Source organism: Melanotaenia boesemani, chromosome 13, assembly GCF_017639745.1.
Source record: "Melanotaenia boesemani isolate fMelBoe1 chromosome 13, fMelBoe1.pri, whole genome shotgun sequence".
Lineage (NCBI taxonomy): Eukaryota > Metazoa > Chordata > Actinopteri > Atheriniformes > Melanotaeniidae > Melanotaenia > Melanotaenia boesemani.
Genome location: NC_055694.1, coordinates 10,846,708 through 10,867,553, shown reverse-complemented (window position 1 = coordinate 10,867,553; position 20,846 = coordinate 10,846,708). Strand labels below are relative to the sequence as shown.

The 20,846-nt window shown below is 39.0% G+C and overlaps 1 protein-coding gene across 9 annotated transcripts in view; it reads left to right on the top strand.

Moving 5' to 3' along the window:
* The window catches only part of LOC121651288 (IQ motif and SEC7 domain-containing protein 1-like), a 100,875-nt gene that overhangs the window by 66,825 nt on the left and 13,204 nt on the right, over positions 1–20,846 (top strand). For 7 of the 9 annotated variants that reach the window (XM_042003343.1, XM_042003342.1, XM_042003341.1 and 4 more), the window contains one exon: positions 20,283–20,562. In XM_042003343.1, coding sequence (XP_041859277.1) covers positions 20,283–20,562 — 280 coding nt within the window. Of the gene's footprint in view, positions 1–12,867; positions 12,948–19,614; positions 19,881–20,282; positions 20,563–20,846 lie in introns of those variants that run through there. The other 2 variants (XM_042003348.1, XM_042003345.1) reach the window with 2 other exon arrangements.

Sequence of the window (20,846 nt, the reverse complement as noted above, 5' to 3'; positions counted from 1 at the left end):
ATCCCCCCCCACCCTCCACTTTCCTTTTTCCATATGCTTTTTGCTTTCCACTAACCCTCCCAATGCTGTTCTGCTTAACATCAGCTTGTTTCCCTTCCCCCTTTTGATAAAGATGAATGGGAGTTGGTCATGTATCCTGAACCCCTGCATCAGTCTTTGTGCAGAGTACTGTACACCAGCACCATCTCTTGGCAAAGAGACTTCAGGACAGGAGTTCTGAAGCCCACAGGGGTATGAAAATCTCCTGTGACTACTTGGTAGAGGTCTTTTTTTAATGTCTCTCTTGTTGTGTGAAAATTCTTCATAAAGAAACTGACAAGTCATCAGAGTTTCGTGGCTTTTCACGGACACATAGTCAAATGAGTCGGGCATTCTGCTGTGAGTAAATCAAGGGCAGAGAGCTAGGAAATTAAACAATGGGGGATATTTTAAGTCAAATAAATGAGCAGACCTGAATTCCACTGTGAGTCATCAGAGTGGGGAGAAAAAACAAATGAAGGCAGATGGGGGCTTTTGCTTTCTCAGGAGTCTCACAAAGGCTGCCGCAGCCTTGTAGCCCATTTCTATCTGTTTCCCCAGAGAGCTTCCTTCAAGCTTTACTGCAAAGGTTTACATAACTGTCTTAACATCATAATGATCTTATCTTGAAGCAGAAATTCCCTTTTTTTATTACAAGTTTTGTTTATATCCTAGATTATTCTTGCAAAATCAGTAGAGCAATATTGTGTAACCTGTCTCAGTTTTTATTTAATTCCTACCATAGCCCACTCTCAAATATGCTAGTAAGAGAACTTTTCTCTTACTGATAAGCTTTTGTCAGCTTTGCACAAGACAAAAATTGCAACCAAGGACAAAAAAAAAATGAACAAAAACACAGGGATATGATTTTTTTCTTTATATATGAAATGCTAAATTGAGAAAATAAAAGTATTTTTCACCTGTCTCCTACAGCTAAGTTAGGGGACTCTGACTGTCTGTGGATGTTCTCTGGCTGAGAGCTCAGATTTCCCCTTCAGCAGCACCATGTGTCCTAAAGAGGGAGTAAAAGAGAGAGAAACAATTGGTGACCTTGCTGCACAGGCTCCAAACTTGTCCCCAATGAACCACAAGCATTAACACAGCAGCTGAGTAAATCTTCGCAAACCGGTGCAGAGGCATGTTTGTTGGTGAGAGCAAGTTGACAGCTGATGGGGGAAACAAAGAGATTGGCCAATGGAAGAAAGGAAGAGATTCAAAGAATAGGCATGCGGCTGTAAGGGGACACAGCTGAGTGAGGAGGGGGGAGGACACTCGGTGTTCGGAGAACCTCCTTTTTTCATTGACGTTAAGTGGAATGTGCTGATTAGTGGGAAGTAAACCAGTCAGGTGGAGGTTCCCGCTCTCATGCCTGACAGGAGCTGAAGTAGCTTCTTAGCCACCACAGCCACCTTACCCTTGCACAGCTTGTCATCAAAACCTGGACCTGGTTTCACATTGTATGGGCCAACCATGAGGCAGATGCCTGGAGGTAGGTGGGCTCTAATTCATGTGTGAGATCGCTCTCAGGCTGTGAAGTATACAGGTTCCTGTAGGTTCTGCAGTGGCGACAGCAGCTGTTTACATTGTTGAGCACTGCAGGTGTGTTACAAGCTGCTGTGTTGTCTGACTAAGTAGGAATTGCCAGCAAGTCTAATGAATGTTAATGTCATTTCTCTAACAAAAAATGTAAACTAGTGTCAGAATTTAATGTTTTTACACATTCTTTATGATCATAGGTTTAATGCTTTTGTTTGAAGGCATCACACTGTAGGACTGTGAAACAGATTTCTCAGTGTTTTTATAGACTTGAAAAGTTTTCACCAAATTTAAAATAATCTGGGAAATGATTGAAAAATCAAGTGTAAGACTGTATTTTATAGGGAAAATATGTACAATTTAGTATTTGTTATTGGGGTGCTAAAATCATGTCACTGTATAATCTGTACATCTAGTTAAGTTGTTGTTGTTTGTGTGTTTTGCCATCCACTACAAGGCTCACACACATTCTTTGTGCACCTGTGATCTGATTAAGACTCAACATCTCCCAACAATCTGCTGATTGTTTGCTCATGAGGTGCATCTTATGAATATTTTCAAATACAACCTATAGCAAGATCTTTGAAAACTGCAGATCTGTTTGCATTATTTGTTTGCATGCCGGGTTTGTACGCTTTGTCCATCCTGACTTCCTCTCATTAGTCCTGTTAACAGAACGTGTGGCTTAGTGAGGACATCATTAAAACCTATTAAATGCACAGAGCGTGAGACGGCTTCTACCTCATCAGTCTTACTGAACGTGAGAACTTTGGTTAGAGCATACAGAGCTTCACTGTGCTGAATGCATGCACACTTTGCAGTCTTTACATTGCATGCCACTCACCCTTTTCTCTCTGTCCTTCCACGAGTCCAATCCTAACAGACCCATCTCCATGAAGTCACATGCATTGTTGCTGAGCTACGTTTCATGGTACAGCAAATAAAGGGCACATTTCCCATTTGGGATAATTGGGCACCATGTAGCAGATACAAGTCTCAAGATGATTAAAGCAAGCTTCTGTGGTGTTTTGTCATGAAATGCTCTGTAATGCAAGCTGGCTTGTGTGGATAAGCTGCTCATGATTCTGCATTGTATCGACAGTTAAAATAAAATTGCAAAGCTGCTTAAACATGTTGCAGGAGAACTACGCACTTCCTGAAAGCATCCACCGTATGCTGAACAGATGTTTGTGTACATCAACAGGAGGTCCTGCAGGCATTAATGTAAGCTGTCACACTCACAAAGGTCCTCCTGTGGAACTCAGAGGTAGAGACAGAGCTGTAGGTGCTCAGCTTTAAACACATGAGCAGATTATAGAAGCCAAAGAATCTCATCCTGTTATCTGTACTGGTTTGAGCACGTAAATCCCTCTCTCTGAAACTGCTCCTCTCAGCTGTCACCACACTGGGTTGTGGTATGCCGTAGAGCTTACACTAAGTTTAAGTGAGGTAGTTGACCTTATTTACACAATGGATTTGTGGAGCAGCTGGGATGATAAAGTAACAAGAAGGTTGACAGTGGAATATGTTCTCTTAGCAGGAAAGTACTGTCTGCATTTCTAAGTAGTTGTATAAACTCAGAATAACCTAAAAACAATTTTTTTCTGCCAAATCATTTTCAGTGGTGTTTCATAACTGTGGATCAAGTATTGAAAATGCTTAACAAAGTTAAATAAACCATATCTATTTTACGATATCCATGTAAAAAGAAGTGGGAAAAGGTAAAGGACTGCAAGTATATTACAAGGCTTCCTGTAGCTTAGGCACATAGGAATATTTTACTTTTTTATTTCTACTTTCATATCCTCTTAATGTACAGATTATTGCTCATATTAAAGCAAGTAAAAAACACATTTACATCTTTTTTTTTTTAAATATTCCTTTGATGATTTTGTTGTTTACCAACTAGAATAGGAATGGACCTTTATTGTCCACAGACTGTATATAAAAAGTGGACATAAAAATGCTTTACAATACAACACCATTGGCAGTTACTAGGCACTGGCCCCAAAACACCACTGGCTCAAATGAAAAGTCATTTGGTAGCTTCTTTCTTTATAACCAATGAGCTGGTGGTCCTTCTGATTCTGTAAATGATGTCAAGTTTCTGGTATTTATTACAAGTTCCAACCTCCAAAAAATGTTAAACGTGATGATTCAGTATCAAACCTGTTTATGTTGCCTGACTAAAATTTTCAGTTTGTTGCTGCAGTTACTGAAGTCTAATTGCATACAGAATAAAAAATTAAAAATAAAACCCCTTTTTTCCATAGGTTAAATTTGAATTTTTCCAAGCAGTATCTTTATTCATCAAAGTTCTGCCAAGCCAGGAGGGAAGGCCAAGTGGTCTCTTGGATTTCAAACCAAAACTCTACTTTAGCAGAGAGAAAAGAGTCTCTCCTAAAATTTGACCCTTGTTGATTTTTATGTCAGTCATAGATTATTATATGGGTGTGTGAATTACTCTGTACTGATTCAGCCACATGCTTTTTATTGACCCTTAAGGGTGTTAGGGCGTTTGCTTGATTAAAATGACAGAATGAGTCTAATTTCTGTTCAAGGAAAAGACCCCAAAACTAGGATGTTCAAACATGCCAGTCTCCTTGTTGTACATTTGATGTCTTGGGAAAAGTTGTGTGGGAGGTAAAAAACAATAAAAAACATCCTTTCTGCACCCTTTTATTTTTAGTAGTTGTCAAAGGCCATTTATTTTGGACATGTGTCCAGTTAAAAACAAGAATGAGTAAAGTTTTTTCTTTCTTTTACTTTTAAATATTCATGTTATCTGTCCTCTGTATTTCTCAAATACAATCATCAGTATTCGTGTTAAAACCTATAGCTTGGCATTAGTAGTATTCGTCAAAAGAAAAAAAAAAACAACAACAAAAAAAAAGCAGCTGCTCAAGTTGTTTGTTATCCTGTGAGCTCAGAGAGAGGGTCTTTAATAAATAACTGAGAGTCTACGATCAATAGTCCTGCAGCCTATAGAGACCTGAGCTTTCCTTGGAGTTAAAACAGTAAGCTTTATGGAGCATACATCAAACCTGCAAGGATGGCAGATTTGTGTAACATTTCAAATTTATTGCTTTATAATGACAAGAATTTGTATTTATTATTATTATTATTATTATTATTATTATACTTTACTGTTACATGCTTTCTTCTAGTGTTACGGGTGAGTGGTTCTTCTCTAGCTTGTTCCTGGAGGACTTGTGTTATATTGACATCCAATGTCCACTAGAAACCATTTTTTATAAGCTTTGGTTTTATGTGAATTAAATGGGAGCCAAGCTTCATTAACTGCTGCCTGTCGGGCAGTTTGTCAAATTAATGGTGAATTAATCTATACGTCCGCGTGTGACCCTCTTCTCTTGAGTCTCAAGTGGGAGTTACAGAAGACACCGAGAGTAATGAAACCATGGACACAGTGTTGATTAAGTCCTCCTGGAGGGGTTGTTATCATGAATCAGAGGGTGCTTGTTATTCTTTGAAAAGCCAGGAGCCATGTCCTGTACCAGTTTCAGCCTGCCTGAATGGAGTGCGTATGAAACATAAGATCTGCTGACTTGCACCCACCAGGTCTTGTGGAGACATGGTATGAATGGAACTTGCACACTCAGGATATCTTGTTCCGCTGGAATATGTTACCATGAATCCACTCTTGTGACCTGCAGAAAAGGCTTCCTCTGCTTCTTTTTTACATTTGTGAGGAAAAGGAACATAGATTGTGGATGACTGCTCTGTCTCTGTGCTTTTGTTCTGTGATTGATTGCCTCCTGGTTGTCAGTGAGGCTTGTAAATAAAAGAAAAACAAAAAAACTTACTGACCAGATTTGAAACAAATATTTCTACAAATACACACCAGAGAGATGGGAATCATTTATTCTCCAAAATGTCAAGGCTTTTCAACTGTGGCTTTTAATTAATATTTAAATTCAGTTGATCAAGTAATAATCATTGTTGGGCAAAGTTCCCATCACGAGTGAGCTTATCGTTTTCTCATCTTCGTTCTTTGAAGACAGTCTGAAATGACGGCTGTTTTCTGCTTGAATGTGCAGACTTTTAGGAAAAAAAGGGGGGGAACAAACATCAGTCAGGATTTCCTTTGACAAAGTGAGATCCTGACACAGCAGTTCTGCTCAGTTAATGGCTTTTGTTACTCATCTAACCTCTTGACTGCTGGAGACAGCAGAATTAATGGATACAGTTATTTCTAGAGTGTAGAACTTACATATCTCTTTCGATTTATTGTCAGTACATTCAAAATCTTTCTAGTTGTTCAAACCTCTAGGAGTCTAAGTTAATCAGATGACACAGCTGAGCTAAGACTAAAGGTGCAACTTTCTTAACTATTTTGTGAAATGGTTTTGATTTCTTTGTTTAATTAATTATACAGTATGAATACAGTAGCATATTGGGATACTCATAGCTGTTTCCCCACATCTGCATTTAGTCCTGCAGTTTTTGGCACCTTCTCCTGAAATAACATCACATTTCCTGAATGAGTCCTTCCACGTCAGCCTAATGAGGGGTATTAAAATAAAATATATTTTGCTCTTTAACGTCCAAGTGGAGCAAAATCTGATATATTAAGTTTATCCAATGCTCTACAATATAAGTATATTTCCTGATTCCAGTAAGGAAACAATTATTATTTGGCAATCTGTGATATTGACATGTTTCATTGTCATCAGCACAAGCCGGCCTTTGCTGTTCAGAGTGTTTTTAGGAATTAAGGACTGGGAAGGCGTTATGGAGCAGTTATGCTAAAAGCTGCTTTTATATTCATTGCCAATGCAAACAATGACTTGTGCCAATGTGGATGGCCGAAATGTGAGGCGCTTCTCAGGACTACTGCAGGCTCAATAGTTGCAGTGTTTATGCTGTGGGCTCCAGACATCATGAAGATGCTGTTGCAGCTGTAGCGTTTAGGGCTGCAGGAAACCAAGAGTAGCAAATTCGACTATGATAGACAGCCGTGCATACTGAGGCAAATAGTTGCGAAATGTAAGTAGTGTCTTATTGAAATGACATTTTAATCTCTGTTTCCTCACTTATTCTAATGCTCCTCCACCTATATACTTGCATGTAAGCACATCATATAAGAAAGTTTGAATCTGCTCATCAGTTTAAGAGCATGCATCCATTGAAAACCTTCAGTGCTATCAGCATGTCTTTTGTATAGCTTTATCCAGTCAATGTTAAGTTGTGCTTTGTGCTTTATTGATGATAAATTCTTGTGACTTCAATGGTTGAGCATTTAAACATGTTTACGATCAGCTGCAATATTACTGATGTGATTGGCAATGAATGGAGTCTGATTGAAACAGCAACTGTTAGTAATGGAAGCCTTCCAGTTAATTTACCAACTCCAGTGTTGGCATTTGGCTCCAAAGTGATTGAAATGCCAGACACACAAACTCCTTTAAATATGGTCACTAATGCAAACTCACACACAAATTATTATTTTCAAAACATTCTAGTTGAGATCCAAAGATAGACATTTCTTTTGTTTCCTTTGGGATAATGATGATGAATGGTTCCTGGAAATCAGTGCTATAATCAGGACAGTGTCGAGACATGATTTAAACATGTAGCTGATGTTATACAAGTCTGTGGTCTGTCTAATGATTGATTGGCCATGTTGGTGCTGTTAGGCAGGGAAGCAGAGCCTTTAGGAAAGTTGTGGGGTTTGAAAATAGTTTACAACAGATGAAGACATAGTCTAAAAATATAAAATCTAGTCTTGTTTTTTTAGAAGTAAAGGAAAAAGTTTAATATATAGTTCAGTACATTTCATGAATCAGTTTTTTAAACTAGTTTTTAGAATATGAAATCAAGATAAATAAACAGACTCATGTTTGCTGTCCCACATTTCTTGACCTATAGTGCCATGTAAATCACAAGAGTTTGTCTGTGCCACTTGAGACAGGTGTGAGTTTGCTGCTCCCACAAATAGATTTTTGCACCACCCCCACTTCTCAATCGCCCTTCAACCAGAAAAAGCTGGTGTGTTACATCCTGGTGCCTTTGAATAGGTCAGTGCGAACCCACCCAATCACCCTGACAGCCTAGCAAAAAAAAAAAACAAAAAAAAAAAAGCACACTGGCCTCAGTTGTTCTGAATGACATCACTGCTATACATTTCTGCTGCCCCCCACAGCCCCGCTGTTCATCCTCAAGGAAGGAGGGAAGGAAGGCTGTTGTCTCATTTCTAACCAGTGGGTGGTGATGTCAGACCAACAGCCCACTGTGGACCAGGTCTCATCATGTTTGGGCTCTGTTTTGTCGTTTTGGCCGCCTGGTGACGAGCTGCTGTGGTCATAACGACCACCATGTGTCTTTATATCCACTGTGGCCTCTGTAGCATTTACAGTCATGGCTGCTCTCAGTACTCACTGCATAGACCTCCATTTTCCATATGACCTTAAAAATTTTCAGTGTCATTGTAAAAAGGCTTCGCATTGATGTGCCACAAAGGATCAGATAACAGAATGAAATCAGCAGGGCATTGAGCGACTATCTATTGTGCCAACATGAATTCTTTGCCTTGTTCTTCACAGCATTGTCTCCCTTAGTGTTTACCAGAGCGTGTCACCTCACATGGTGCTATTTTTAGCAGGAGAGAACTGTACTGTAGTGTGTTTCTGTGCTGGGGTGGGGCTACTGAGAACAGCTTTAAAGGAATGCAATAACTGATCATGTTGCACCAAAAGGAAAATGTTAGAAATGCACAAAAAGAGCCTTCTTCTTTTGATTACTTAGTTTGTCTAAGTAACATTTTATAAAAGCGTACTGAAATAAGTATACACATGTGGTTGAGTTGTGAAGTACAGCTTTGTTTGGTTTCCACTGAAAGGGTGTCATTTAATTCTCGCTGTTTCTCTGCCCACTCAGTCCTTTTTAGGATTGCAGAGCAGTGCCCAGGAATTGGTCACTAGATGCCCACATTCATATTCTGCTGCAATTTAGAGTCTCCACCTGACTTGCATATGACTTTGGAATGTGAAAGGAAACCAAAGGGCACCCACACAAACACAGAGACTGTCACTCAGAGAAGACTAAAGGGCAGATCTGAGTCCGTCTTTGCAGTATACGTCCATACTTAAATGTACTTAATCCTCTAAAGTTAGGGCTAAGAAAGACACATGATCATTACCATTTGTTTTTCCTGTCCTGCAACTTGGCAAATAGTTGGATTGTGGGCAAAGGAAGAAGCTAGTAAGTTATATGGTGCAGATTGGAAAATTAATTTATAAAAATGATTAAAACACAGCAGTATTGGTCGTATTTACACACAAGATGATATAATAACAGCATTTAAACATAAATAAGCTACTGGTAAACCATATCTGTCAGTTATTTATCAAAGCTGTTCTGTTAAACCATTCGTTTTCCAAAGTTAGGATCATGTCTGCTTGAACACAGGAGACAGTTAGCATAGCTTAACTTAAAACTGCACAGAGAAGAAATGGGTAATAGCTGCTGTGAAAATGTGACAAAAAATGCTACTTGTCTCTGAATGCTTTGAACTAAAACTGGGGTGCATAGTTGGTCTTATTTATTATTTTAGCTGGGCTTTGTGCTGGACTGTATTTAAGCTGGACAACGTAACTTCCTGGCTAGCTTTGTCTTACCAGTTGCTAATCTAAGAGCATGTCCACACTAACATAGTTTTGGTTAATAGATTTTTAAAAAAAACTGGCACTTTTTATGCCCGGTTATCAATATTTTAACCCTTTCAGGACCTGAAAGTGTTTTAACTCTAGCACTGTATGTTGGTTTTCTGGTGTTCTAAGTGCTACTTGCCTATAAACATGATAACAGAGTTTCCCACATTTTTACTGTCATGTATTCAGCAGAGTTTATTTGTGTGTCTGTCTGTTAGCAACTCCAAAAGTTAAGGATGGATTTTAATAAAATTTTCAGGAAATCTCAGAAATAGATGAAGGAACAAGTAATTATATGTTTGGGGGTGATCCAGACAACCACCTGGAAAGAGGGATTTTTAAATGGATTATTTACTATGGAGAGATAGAGATAATTTTGCCATTAGAGCTTCTAACTTAAAAATAATGCCCACAATTATTGGCAAAAATAATTAAATAAAATTAAAAAAATTACAATGTCTTGGCCGAGGTCTGCAAAGCGAAATACCCAGTCATAGTTCTGAAGTTAAGTAAGTCAAGTCTTTCCTTTTGAAATAATGTTTTCATGATGCAAAACTCCAAAATCATCTTCTGTGGTTCACACATCTACTTTATTCTTCATTCATCTGAACATATTGTTTCTATCCAAATTGAGAATCTTTATCTCTACTTACTGCAGTGATTTACAGTCACTACAGTCAGTACAGGAGGAAAGAGAAAGGCCTCTCAGACACATCTTGCCAATGATGATCTTTGATCAATCCCAACAAATCCCACAGTCAACACATCTGGTCCAGCTTTGCTGACAGGATGTGATGAGTAGAAGCAACATATCCTTTAATTACTCTTATTTCATCTCTATTTATACATCTGCTGCCAGATCTTTCATATGCACAGAAATTCTTTGTTCCTGAGAATTTAAAGTAAAAATCTGTTTCTTTTTCTTCCCCTTCCTATACAAAGTCCTTTGTGTTCACAAAATTCTCCCGGGCCACTACGTCTCATTGAGTATGCTGTTGTATCAAACTATGACATCAGCCTGTTCTAATTGTTTCCAGACCGGGCAAGGGGTGAGATTTCATTTTATTTTCCATTTCTTAATACTGGCTTCAGTCACAAAGCATCCAGCAAAAAAAAAAAAAACACACAAAAAAATCTTGCAACCAACTTTCCAGGAAGCTATCCCTTTCCCCTGCTGTTTCCTTTACTGTCTTTTCCTCAGCTCTGTCTTTTTTCATTCTACTTGCAATGGGAAAGTTTTTTTCCCCCTGAAAATATCCAGGTAACATATCTGTGAGAATCCACCTGATAACGCAGTTTGTGTGTAGCTGCCCTGTGCATGCCTCTTTGGCCTTGTCTCAAGTGTAATGTATCTAACTCTACTGAATCTAAACTAAAACGAAGGGAGGACAATGAAAACTGAAGGGGGGCGCTGATAGAAAAAGAGCTGAAATGCAGAGAGACCAGATGTATTGAGTTGAAGAAATGGCATTTTATGAGCAAAGACTGGGCCTCTGCTTGGAATTCTCAATGACATCATGCTGGAGCAGAGGGCTATGCAGCCAGGACTCAGGAGATGGAGTGGGCCTTCACCAGACGGGGCGACTAGACTGGATCGTAATACTAGAAGAGGAAGTCAGAGACATGGAGGCAGCAGAAAAAGAGTTCCATAGGCTTACTAAGTTTGTGAAAACTTTTACAGCATAACTTTACTAGGAATTCACCTAATTGAATCTTTTCAGGAGTACTCCCCTTGATGCATAAACTAATGCTACCCTTGAGCCTCATGCTGAAACAATCATGAGGCTTGTAAACATCACATGTTTGCCTTCAAAATGAGACCATGATATTAGTTCATATCTCTTTCACAAACAAATAAACTCCAGTTGGTCACTCCCTGTGGTCCCCCAGCAAAACAAAGCCTGCTCTGGGACTAATATCTAATATCATGCACATATTTCCAAACTGAATGTCTGCCTCTGTGTGTGTCTGTTGGCTGAAGTGTAACAAAACGATCATAAATAAGGGATCACAGTTTTATTAAAGGGAGCTCGTAAATGGCTTTTGTTGCCTTTTTCTGTTTGGGTTTCAGTCCAAGATGAGAGGTTCTGTGATATGTAAGTTGAGTCAAGTGTCTGCACCTCCATGAGGCATTAGCAGCTGTAGTCACCAGAATCAAGGGCCAAGGTCTCAAACTAAAATAGATCAGTTGGCCAGTTACTCTGCGTCTGGCTGTCTGCACATAATCATTCTGCTTGAGTCACACTTTGCCGGGCACTTGTTAAGATACTTTTCCCCCCTTTTTTTTCTTTGTCTATCATTCTGCATCTTTCATTTGAAGCCTCAGACTAAAACAGTCAAGACAAGGTGATCATTTCAGGGGATCAGGCCTATAATTAGAAGAATCTTCCCGTGCAGAATTGAGTGTGTGTGTTTGGATGTTTGGTGTCCCTGTAAACTGGCTCCATGTGGGAGCCATTCTCCACTGTTTCCTGTGCCAGTTGTCATTAGATAGAAAATACTTTTAACTTGGGGGCAGTTTGTCCCAACCCCCTTTTTCTTTAAAGGGGTGATTAGTTTGTGGCTTGTGAAGTCCAGAGACAAAGCGCTGCCAGCTTGGGGTCTGCTGCACGCTTTAAACTAGGCAGGAGTCCCATAGACTTTTGCAGTTATGTTGCAACATGAGAGGCGTTGTATGTAGTGTAGAATTATCCATGAAATGACACTGTTTATCTGAAGGCTATGAAAAATGGAAGGGCCAGAAGTTGAGGATTTCAACTCTACTGTGATCTCCGGCTGTAGAAAGGGACCAAATCCCCACAGGTTCTTTTCTCAGTGCACATTTTAGCAGTTCCTTCTCAGCCCTTAAAGGCTCTATTAATAGAGGTGCTCTTTTCTTTGCCATCTCTACACAGTGAGTCCTTTTTCTTCTGTGTAAAAAAACAAGGTTCCTGACATTCAGCTACAACCAAACCCTGTTCCTTTCAGCCACTATCTTTGTTAATGCCACTGTGGCTTGACACTTTGGCTTTTTACATTGCATCTAATTTCTGTCTTTACCTATATGTTCATAAGCTGGCACTCTACCCCCTCCTCCTCCTTATCACCATCCCTGTGTTTTAACACCTTTCTTAAGCTTTTGTTCTCCGCTCTAGTTCATGTTTTTATTACAACATGTCTGAAAAACACGATTCCTTCCTACATCACCTGCTGTGTAGTCATCCATGTGTCCTTTTCTTGCAATTTTTTCTGAATCCATTTCTCTCTTACTCCCCAGCTTCAAGTCAACATGCTTTCACACCCCCTTCTCTGCACCCCGCCCCTTTCCATACTGCTCAGAGCCTGGCAGAAACTCACACTCCCCTGTCTCCCAGCCTCCACCCCCCTTAAACTCCAACCAGCCCGGCTCACCGAAGACTGAGAGGAAGAAAGACAAAAAAGAAAGAGCTCAGTTTGTCTGTCAGTGATTACAGACTCCTACTTAGCACTGACAATACACGCCTAGCTTTCAGAAGGGAAAGAAATGGGGACATCTGTGAGAAGCAGACGGCTACGAGCTAAAGCAGATGGCAGTTTTGAAATGTATCTGTATTTTAGTGAAACCTTTTAGGCAGTTATGGGGACTTGCAAGGGGACCCGCTTATATGTGGAATACATCGTCTTGTGAGTGCTGGCCAGCATGTGGTGTTTGCAGTGTAACTCAGAGAAGACTCAGTCCCTGCTGGAATTGGAGCGAAATGGCTGGTAAGAGTCATGGAAGAGCGTAAAATGTGCATATTTGTTTTAGCATGTGAGATTTTTGCCATTGAATGAGGGAACGTTGTAAGGCTATGTTTGACAAACAGAAGGAAGAACTTCTTTTGTATTTTCATGAAAAATAAAGTCAGCAGATGGAAATATGGCATTGTGAAGCTAATAAGCTTTTAAGATCAAATCTTTTACAGAGTGGTGTGCAATTCCAATTTTGACTCCCTCACAATGAAAATCAGATCATGTCTGTGCTCTAAGTCACTATATGTGTGCTATCACAGTCTGTTTAGTCTTACTGTACAGAATCCATTTGTGAGCTGGATTGCATTGCATTCCTGTGGTCAGTATTGGGGGGCTGCGACTATGTGCCATTTCATAGCTGGATGTTCAAGTGTTCAAGGACAGGTGCTGAGCGTTGTGTGCTTAGTTTAATTATTCATTAGTGACAGATAATGACGTTGGCTCATGTTAAATCTTGTTAGGAGGAAGGAGAGATGCTTTGATCTGGCAGAAGGATCCCTTAACTAGCCTGCTAGTTAAGGGATGAATAGTACTGACTTTTAATTAATTAAGAAGTATACAGATGTTGCAAACAAACCATCAACTCCATAATCGCACTCGCTGTTGAGTACATTTTCATTTACTGCAAATGTGCAGCAAATTAAAAAATCAGTCAATTTATGTGATACAAAACTACTAGCTCTTCCTCATTACTAAACATATTAGAAACCTACATGATATAACATCTTTAAGCATTCACAAATTATATGATTGCAAATTTATGACAATTTCAGGCTAAAGATACAATAATAAAATGGTATAAGACTTATCTTTTAAAGAGGAGCTTGCAATATTTAGGAGTATTTGTATTTTATTTACATCAATTGATCATCTGTTTGCAGTACTTCTCTAAACTCTTTCAGTCAGTAAGTCAGTCTGATGTTAACTCTTGCATTGTCATTTCCTCTGACAATGTCCTTTTGTGTTTCTTACTGAAACAGCCATGGTGCACATTTAAAACAGCCAGTGTGTTGATATCCAGTTGCTAGCTTTTGTAAAACAAAATGCAGCTAACATATGCTGCTCGGCCTGGAGTTGTGAAATGCAGTTTTTCAGCCCTGGGACGCTGCAGGGTAATGACTGATCTCAGAGTTAGTATAATAAATGTCAGTATACAATCAAAACAATTCAGAAACATGGGGTTTTAAGGTCAGAAACTTGTGTTGTATTTTAGCTTAGCTTTTAACAAAATTTTATTTGATCTTAAGCTATATTTAATTTTATATCTTATTTTATTTTCATTTCATTTTACTCAACTCTATTTATTTATTTATTTACTCACGCTTAGTTTATTGTTTCTTAAGATTATTTAATCTTTGTTTTAACTCCAGTGTTTTCTTCATGGGGATCCTCCACGCCGGGGGCTCTGCCTGCTCAGTCTGGGGGTTGTTGCTGCGGTGATCACCCTTGTCTGGGTGGCTGGGGTTCTACAATGCACCCTTATGGCTGTGGTGTGCCCCAGTCTGCCCTGATCGGGATGGTTGCCATGATGGCAGCCCCTGTAGGACATGGGTGGACTGGCTCCTGGTGTGGATGGATCCCCATGATATTGTTTCCTCACAGCAGCATCAAGCCAGATGTTTATCACTTTTAGTGTTTCATACTACTTTTAGTACAGAGACAGAAATCAAGGAGTCATATGCAGAATAGGGGTGGGGGGTGGGGTGTATCTGCTCTGTGTGTATATATGCATGTTTGGGCATGCAACTGTATAAAAGACTGACTTTTTTTTCTTTTTTTTTTATGTAGTCTTTTTTTATGTGTTCAAAGGCTCGTTTTGTTTTTAATATGCATACATAGATTTTTTTATGTAAAGCACTTTGTGTTGCCCCAGCATGAAAAGTGCTTTATAAATAAAGTTTGATTTGATTTGATATTGCTTTAAAATATCAGAAATTACGTAAACATAAATGATATACTGATTATTCATGCATAACATGGATGTTTTTCTGTGTGTTTTATGGGAAGAAAGGCAGCACAATTGGAAATGACATCAAACAGGTTTTAGATAGATCGGTTTAATTCAGTTAATTTTTCATATGTGGTAAAAAAAATAAAATAAAATAAGAGAGAGAAAGAGAAGAAACAAAAAAACACCTCCTTGGTGTTGCATCCAACTCTCAACAGTAAGGAAAACCTGCTGTTTATTTTGGCATGTTCTGTTCAAATTCTGGCATCATTCTATTAATTAGTTTTTATCTTTTTGCCACTGTTATAAAAGCCTGAAATTCATATAAATATTTGCAAAACTTTTAAAAAGAATAATGCCAGTGTATTGCAAATTTAATATAAGTACATAAATAAAATCACATTTCTGAATGCCTTGAGCTTTTTGAAACTAAGATTAAATTTCATGTAAATAAATTAAAACAATTGTCACAGTTATGCAGGCTTGATTATGATAATGTGGTATATGATTGATAATTCTGAACAGCCTGCCCATAAAGGAGCCTGTACTGTAGTTATCTAGCTAGACTTGGGTTTGAGGTTAGAAATCAAAATTTTTGTTTGATTGACAAGCTGTCTTTGTGCATATAGAGATCGCCTAAACTAAACTCAGGCTTCACAACAGTAGTCCACAAACCAATGTGTGACGTCAAGGTGGCTAGACCATGTTCTTCTTCATCTAGTCTGTGGTCATTGTTGACTGTCATCCAGCAGTCTGTTACATACTTTTAAAAATATTGTGTCATTGGTTTTTGGTGAGATTAGCTGCCAAATGACAGTTTGTTATTTATGAAGACAGTTAAAAAACACTTAAACTGAAGTACACAACTGACAGTAGTTATCAGCCATGAGTTGTAATGGGACTCCAGTGGACTGTATACTGTCTGCTGCAAACTCTCAGGAGCTCTCCTGTCAGTCTGCTGGCCGGCACAGCTTTCCACTTTGCAGCTGTGTTAAACTGTAAATTCTTGACTCACTCCTTGCTGTCTTTTTATAGCAGTTACCAAATCATTCATTAGTCTGGTTATTGGTACTGAAACTCTGGATACACCTGAGTGTTTACTGGCAGGTTCACCTTTTAACACTGGACTTCATTAATACGTTACTGTGCGGTCTGCAGCATCTACCTGAAAGATAATTTCCCTCCACATCTGTGTGCAGTGAGATCTGGTGTGTGCATCTGCATTTATGAGCTCCGTGAGTCACTTTGAAAGGAGGGAAAACATCTGCTTTTGTGGAGCTTGAAGCACACATCACTGCATGTGGGGTAAGCAGTGTGATATGGAGGTGCTTTTTGATTTTTATTGGAGGGGTCACTTTACTGCCTGTGTTTATATACACACATAAAAGAGTAGCTGCTATGAATTGTGAGGTTAAGGGGGAATGCAATTATGCATTTACATGTTTTCTATTAGTGTTATTGCTCATATCCTTGAAGTCCTGTTCAGTTATAAGCAAATACAAACATTAAAGAAACATCAGTGTGTTAAAGTTTTATCAAGCTTACATGGGGGGAATCTTGCTGCATTTTTCTGCACATTTTCATACATCAAGATTTCCCATGATCGGATTCAAAAGAAACCTTAAAGCATTCACTTGATTATCCTTTATTCTCTGCCCCGAAGAGAGCAGATGGATATCATATTTAGGTAAACGCCTTTAAAATAAAACCGCTTGCAAAAGTGAGGAGTAAGTACAATGCTTTTGTGCTTAGATTTGTCTTGAAGTTCACTGTTTGGTTTGTAGACGTCTCAGTGACTTCATTGAGATGCTACGCTAGTTCCACTCTTTCAGCCTGCACTTCATTAGCCTTACTCTGTTCCCAGAACTCCTGTAGATGTGACTCCTCTTTTCCGGGACATAGGAATGTTTCTCCCTCAGGTCCAACTGATGGAATGGGTTGAGGCCTGGGCAGGGGCCTCAGCTTCTTTGCTCAGGATGTAGTTGGGAGGGAAGGAGGGAGGAAGGAGAGATTGTCGACCCTCCCCAAACCCTCTGAATCCCGTGGGTGAAAATCACTGCCAGCCGTGCTTGCGTGCTTATCCAATGCCTACACCAGAAGCAACAGGGTACTCCTGGTGGATCAAGAGCCAGACAGAGGGACAGCCGCTGCTAACCTTGAGAGATCATATTTCAGCAGCTGTAGAGTTGTAATCAGGAAGTGGCTCAGAGACAACATCACTGGTTCCTACTTCACCTCTCAACTGTGGTTCCACTATCCTCATATGCTGTATTTACAGCATGTAGATACGTATCATAGCATGCATTATAGATTCACTTCGTCTTCCCCTGTGATTGTATTGCTCTGCTTTGGGACTCGCCCTTTTTTATCCTATAACTTCCCCCTCCTAAACCCCATCTCTTATCCATTATGGGTAACTGACCTCACTCTGTAGAGTATTCAATAACCTCGGAGCAAAATTAGTTTTTTCCTCATTCACATCTAAAAACGTGGTTAGTAGAGAGTGAGGCAGAAAATGGAACACAAACAAAACTAAATAGAAGAAAGGTTATTTCTCGCAAAAGAAAACTGCAGTTTTGACTCAGTGCCTTGAATGTTATTGAACTGGCTGGAGTGAAACAACAAACCCAAAGAGGCAGTAGCTGTTAGAAATCAGCATGCAATTTGTGTTTTCAGTAAAATTAAACAAATCCTTTTTCATATTTCATAACTAATTACAAGAGCTTAGCTAAAACAATAGAAAGGCAATTAATTTCAGCAAGTAAGTACAGAGGAAAGAAAAAAATATTTAATGAAACTAACAGCAGTCCTAACAGCTTTGTGAACCTTTACTTACACACAGACACAGCACACAATGACTGCTAACATGAGATTTAGGATGCCTGGCCCAGTTTATTCTCTAATTTGAGCAGGTGACCATTTTAGCCTTCGCTAACCATCCCTAAACTTTTTTTTTTTTTTTTTTTTTTTTTAAGATTTGCAGCTAAATCCTTACATGACCTGTTAATGTTTCTTAATGAAAAGCCTCAAGTGTTCAGAGCTTAAAGAGCAATCTTTACTAGTTGAGATATTTTAGTTAGCAGCAAAGTGTTGGTCATTGAAGTTTGTTTTAGCTAAAATTATTTCTAAAAATGTTAGCACAGAAAGATAACTAATTTTAACAAATATGTTTTCCATGCTTTTCTGTTGTGGTTTCTTGAGCATTTTTTTTTAATTGGCTCTGCTACATATTGCAAACAATCCATTTTGTTTTATAAAATGTGTGCATTTAATCCAAAATTGAATAATTAAATGTGTTCCTCTCAAGTCATGTGGGTCATATAGTTTTAAAATGGAAATGCTGCAGCAAATGCTTCTTGTCGGCCATCATTTCATCCAGGTAAATAATCCGATTTGTTGTGAAGAAATTCCAGAACCAAAGTTGACTCTCAGCTGTTTTCTGGTGCCCTGACAGCAGGCGAGGTGCGACTTTTAACTCCAGGGATGGCAGCTTTGCAGTTTGTCATGACAGATGGTCGGGGAGATTTGTTCCAGTGCTGATTATGTAATGAAGCAGGATTTTCAATGAGTTGTGTTGGTCTGGTGGGTTTCCCAAGCAATGTAAAAGCCCTTTTTGTCCTGTCACTATTTGCTGGTTCGAACTTAAAACTATGTGTGTACCCACTATCCAGAGGGACTTGGAAAACAATTAGGCTCAGTTTTGGTTCTTCCCATTAGTACTACCACTTGGCTCTACTACACATCTTTAGGAGCTGTTTTGCCCTCCAAATAAGCTGTGCTCCTGACATACACACTCCTTTTTATTCCACTAATACTTTTCTATTAGTAGTATTAAGACCCTTGACCATTCCCTTTTTAAATGCAAATCCAACATACTCCTTCCCTGAAGTTATTGTGCTGCTCTTTTTAATTTAGCTTGAAGCCAAAATGTCCCTGGTTATGAGGGCAATGTTTTGCGTTATCCATTATGTTAATTTCGGCAGTGATTCATGGAAAATCATTCAGTTGTAAATTCAAATTTAAGCACCATGACATAAAAATCTGTGCCATTTGCCTCAGCAGATCTGTGTATGAATGATGGGAAATAACTTTAAATAAATTTTGAAATCACAGCATATTTAACTTAAATTACAGTGTTACAGTTATTATAAATTAAGACATATTTTACTTTTTTTTGCATTTGATTAAGAAACCACTGACAAAAAGTGGGACGTTGTAGATTGTATATTTGTTTCACATATACATAAAGTCAAGGATGCTTCAAATCAGACTGATGTAGACAATATCCAAGAACTTCAGATGCTTTATAATTAGTAGATGAAAGCATTGAATGGATGCCTTCTGTTCTCAGTTAAGAGCAATATTTTCTAGCTAAAACCACAGCAGTCACAGAGTTCACACATGCATCTGCTGTTTGAAATCATTCAGTTTATCTTTTCCACTCAGTACAGTTCGCTGTTGGCCGGCAGGCTGTTGTTTCTCTATGTTGATTTCTGGCTGGCTAATGAAGGAAGTGGATTGTGTACACTCTATGGGTGTGTCAAGTCGCAGTTCAAACGCATTAGACTGTGAGTGCGCTGTACCATGGAGGGGAAGAAATGCCAGTGTGATGGTATTGATTGAGCAGATCGACACCTTGTTCAACTACATCTGGACTTTTTCTAATGGATCGCTGAAGTTGTATTTACTCTGACATTCTGCTCAGAAACTGGACTTTGTATCTTGAATTGGAACAGTGTGTCACTGCTCCTGCAAATATGATGTAATTCCCATTGGTCTCTGATTGGCCCTCGAGTAGGCATAAACTTTGGTTTCCTGGAGGAGCCTGTGTACTCTGGACTTTGCTTGACTGAAAGAATGGTGGACAAGATATGGAGGAAGAGTTGGCAGTTTATAGAAAACAGACGGTCTTTTCGCAAGAAGCAGTTCTCTTTTAAGGTTGCAGAACATAAGAGTGTGTGAGTAAGCTCTTGCTTTAATTTCTAAAAGATTTAGGTACACAAAGAGGGTGGATGTGTTTAATTATCTGGGAGTCTTTATGTGACAGTTGTGCTTCCTGAATGAAGGTTATTTTTTAATATTAATCTCTATTGATGTATATAGCCATCTCACACAGGTTAGGGCTCAATATTGTACAACATTGTATTAAATTGTAATTTAGCATGTTAAAGAAATGACTACACTCATTTATAGTTCTTTTTCTACTGATTTTAATACGTTTTTTCTATTTAAGTTTTTCACGTGATCCCATGGAGTAAAGCTGCTTCCTGCAAAATCTCAAAATAACCTGATAATACAGCATTATTTTCCACTTCCTAACTGCCATTATAAAATCTTTTATCCTTTTGTGCTTATTGCAGTGTGGAAGGGGATGGACGGCCCAGTGAGAGTGGCCCTTCCTTGGATGGCGGAGCCAGCTATGGCCAGGGTCCGGTAACTCACGGCTCGGCCATCAGCCCTGACCGATTTGACAGCCCGCTTTATAGCCACGGGGTCCAACCTGGGCCACAGAGGCCCCGTCGGCCCAAGCTCCAGCACTCACAATCTATCCTCCGTAAGCAGGCTGAGGAGGAGGCAATCAAGCGCTCCCGCTCGCTGTCTGAGAGCTATGAGCTCTCTGCTGACCTCCAGGATAAACAGGTACCCCACAAACGTCTTGCTGAATCATTTGCTTCAATAATAAATTACTAAGCATGCTGAGGTTTTTTTTTTCTTAGTCACAATAATGTATTTTGAGTTTCATAAGAAAACCTGATGTGTGAAATTATTTTTGATGCAGTTAATGGATGGAAAATGTTTTGTTAGTTAAAGAGGCTTTGACAACTGGGAAAATTAAATTATTTCTGTCAACCAGATTATAATTTTACAGACCATCAACAGCTAAGAAAACTAATTAAATAATCCATGAGAGACACAGTTTCATA